A 2,482-nucleotide genomic window follows, 5' to 3' on the forward strand; every position below is an offset into this window, starting at 1 on the left:
CGAGGCGGGAAGCCGCCCCGCGCCCGCAGCCCTTCTCCTCCCGGCCCCTCGCATCCACTCCCAGCTCCGCCGCCGAGGTGGGCGAGGGCGGCCCTTCCTCCTTCCCTTCCTCCCTCCCTCCGCCTCCCTCGCCCCTGCCGCAGCCGCCGGCGGGGAGACGAGGAGGATGCCAAGCCGCCTTCAGGCGGTGGCCATCCCTGGACCCGCACTTCAAAGCGGGCCCCGGGCCCGGCCCGCCCCCGGGGCAGGCGCTGCCCAATGGCGGAGCGCGGCGCCTCCTCCGCCCGCAGCGCCCGCCCGCGCCCGGCGCCCCGAGGCTGGGGGGGCTCCGAGCTGGTGGCCGCCTGGCACCCCGCGTCTCCGGTGGAAGTGGCCGAGAGCCCGAGAACGGTGTCACTAACGAGAGAGAAACGGACTCCTGAGACAAGCGCTGTTTTTTAAGGAGAGCCAGGAAGCCCGGCAGTCCCAAACTCACCCCAAGAAGGGCTCCGTGCAGCTAGGGACTGTCCCATCACCTCCCGCTCTGCCCACGGGCACCCTCCTGATCTCAGGTCAGCTGTACCGTGATGCTCGCAGGCGCAGCGCTGGAGAAGACGACCTCCACACAAAGCGGAGTCTGACACTTACAATGCCCTCAGACTGCAATTTGTGATAGCCGTAGCAGCTCCGGGAGCAGCGCCGTCTCAAATCCCACCTCAGGACTTCTAGAAGTCTGCTGAGTAGGGCCACTCCAGAATGCATAGCCCAGGGTGCCCCCCGCTCTCCTCACACAGAGCCTGCACAAACCAGTGCCTACCAAACCCCTTCACAGCCCTTCAGACGAGTGCTGCTCATCTGTGCTGATTACACACTCATGATACCCTGTTATATACTGTGTAAATAATGCTATTATTTATTAACTGCTTAATAACTAAAGCATTTGATGCATTGTGTTGAGCAGCTTAATCAAAGATTTTTTAGCGGTTTCCCTTCTTAAAGTAGATTTGGTCATACAAACTCCAGAAAGTTTCCTGATTGCATTACCAAAAGTCTTCAAGTTTTTACAGTGGTCAGAGTTGATGGTCATACAGTTGATACAGTACAGAGCTGAGCGTTTGCCCTGGTTCCAGGAAATCCAGAAGGATCACCCCTTTCCTATCCCAAAAGTAATTATTGAAAAGTAGCCAGATTCTGCCATCACATTTTGCTAATGCCCGATGATTTAGACCATGTCCGGAATTCAAATCTAAACCCTTTTTGTATCAACCCTTTCAGAAACCACTGAACACTATATTCAACAAAAAGAGAAAGCTCTACAGATGTTATGCAAAAGATTGATTTGCAGTTGCAATGTGGATTAGCTGTGCAGAGAAAAGGAGAAAAAACAGTGTTTTTTAGCCACTTGTATAGTATTTGTATTACCTGAATGGCTTTGGGGCATAAGCTGCGGTCATTCAACCTGACCTCTGTCCATATGGAATTGGTTTGAGTCTTGTGATGAGTAAATATAACCCTGTATATCAAAGGAAGGGGCATATTTTTATTAAGAAGGAACATAATTCCATCAGAAAATTCACATTGCATAGAAATAGTATGTTTGGTATGACATTAAGACGTATAGTAATGGAGACAGGCATGTGGATGAAATAAAGTTGGAGAATTATGGAAGCATTTTTAAGGAACAATTGCAAAAATATATAATTCAAGAGTGAGATGAAAAAGTAGCATTGGTTTTAGAATAATTGGTGATAGCTCTATTGGATCTGCTGTCCACAAAAGAGAAAGAACTGATGGATTGGAGCATGGCAGCCTAGGCTGATTTTGAAGTTGGCTTTGAGCAGGAGCTTGGGCTAGGTGACATTCAGAGGCTCCTTCCCTGGCTTGATTATTCTACGATTCTTGTAAACAAATTAGAAAGGATCCTGGAGAAAGGTCTAGAGACCAAATAGAGAGGAAGATCAGAATCATTAGACCTACTAAAAGAACAGAGATATAGAGGGGGAAAATCAGGAGAAAAGCTACAAAGAAATTGAAGAGGAAGAAAGGAGAATCAACTGAACTATTTGACAAGTTCTGTCAAGGCTTGAAGTTACAGACAGAGGAAGCTCCAGCTAAGGCTATGGGACTGTGCTGGTTTACATCTGCAAATACAGCCCTCAGAAATGTAAAGTATTCTGACTTAATTAAATCTGCGCTGACATTAAAGCTTGCTGTTGAACAGTTGCCTTTAAAATGCCTCCTACATTAGTGAAATAAATCCATCTATTTACACTGCTGATTCTTTTCACTTATCTCTTTCAGTCAATATGTTTGGAATGAAGTGTGTTGTGCCAATTAGTTTGCAAATGAATGAAATACAAGGATATTCTGTGCTCGTTGAAACCACTTGCTTTTCTCAGGGTTTCAGTGGGACTGCATGGGCAAACTGAACCGCAATTATGTCATGATTATTCAAATATTTGTAATGCACACTTCACGCAGTGCAGTAGATAAGGCTTACCAG

At 47.8% G+C, this 2,482-nt stretch overlaps 1 protein-coding gene across 1 annotated transcript in view; it reads right to left on the reverse strand.

Annotated features, from left to right (window-relative positions):
* ADAMTS20 (ADAM metallopeptidase with thrombospondin type 1 motif 20) overlaps positions 1-741 on the reverse strand; it is an 86,710-nt gene extending 85,969 nt beyond the window's left edge. The window contains exons 1-2 of the mRNA XM_021384899.1: positions 563-741; positions 171-396 (exon numbers count right to left, since the gene is read on the reverse strand). Of these exons, the coding sequence (XP_021240574.1) occupies positions 171-396; positions 563-741 (405 nt within the window). The remainder of the gene's footprint in view (positions 1-170; positions 397-562) is intronic.

This window comes from Numida meleagris, chromosome 1, assembly GCF_002078875.1.
Source record: "Numida meleagris isolate 19003 breed g44 Domestic line chromosome 1, NumMel1.0, whole genome shotgun sequence".
Lineage (NCBI taxonomy): Eukaryota > Metazoa > Chordata > Aves > Galliformes > Numididae > Numida > Numida meleagris.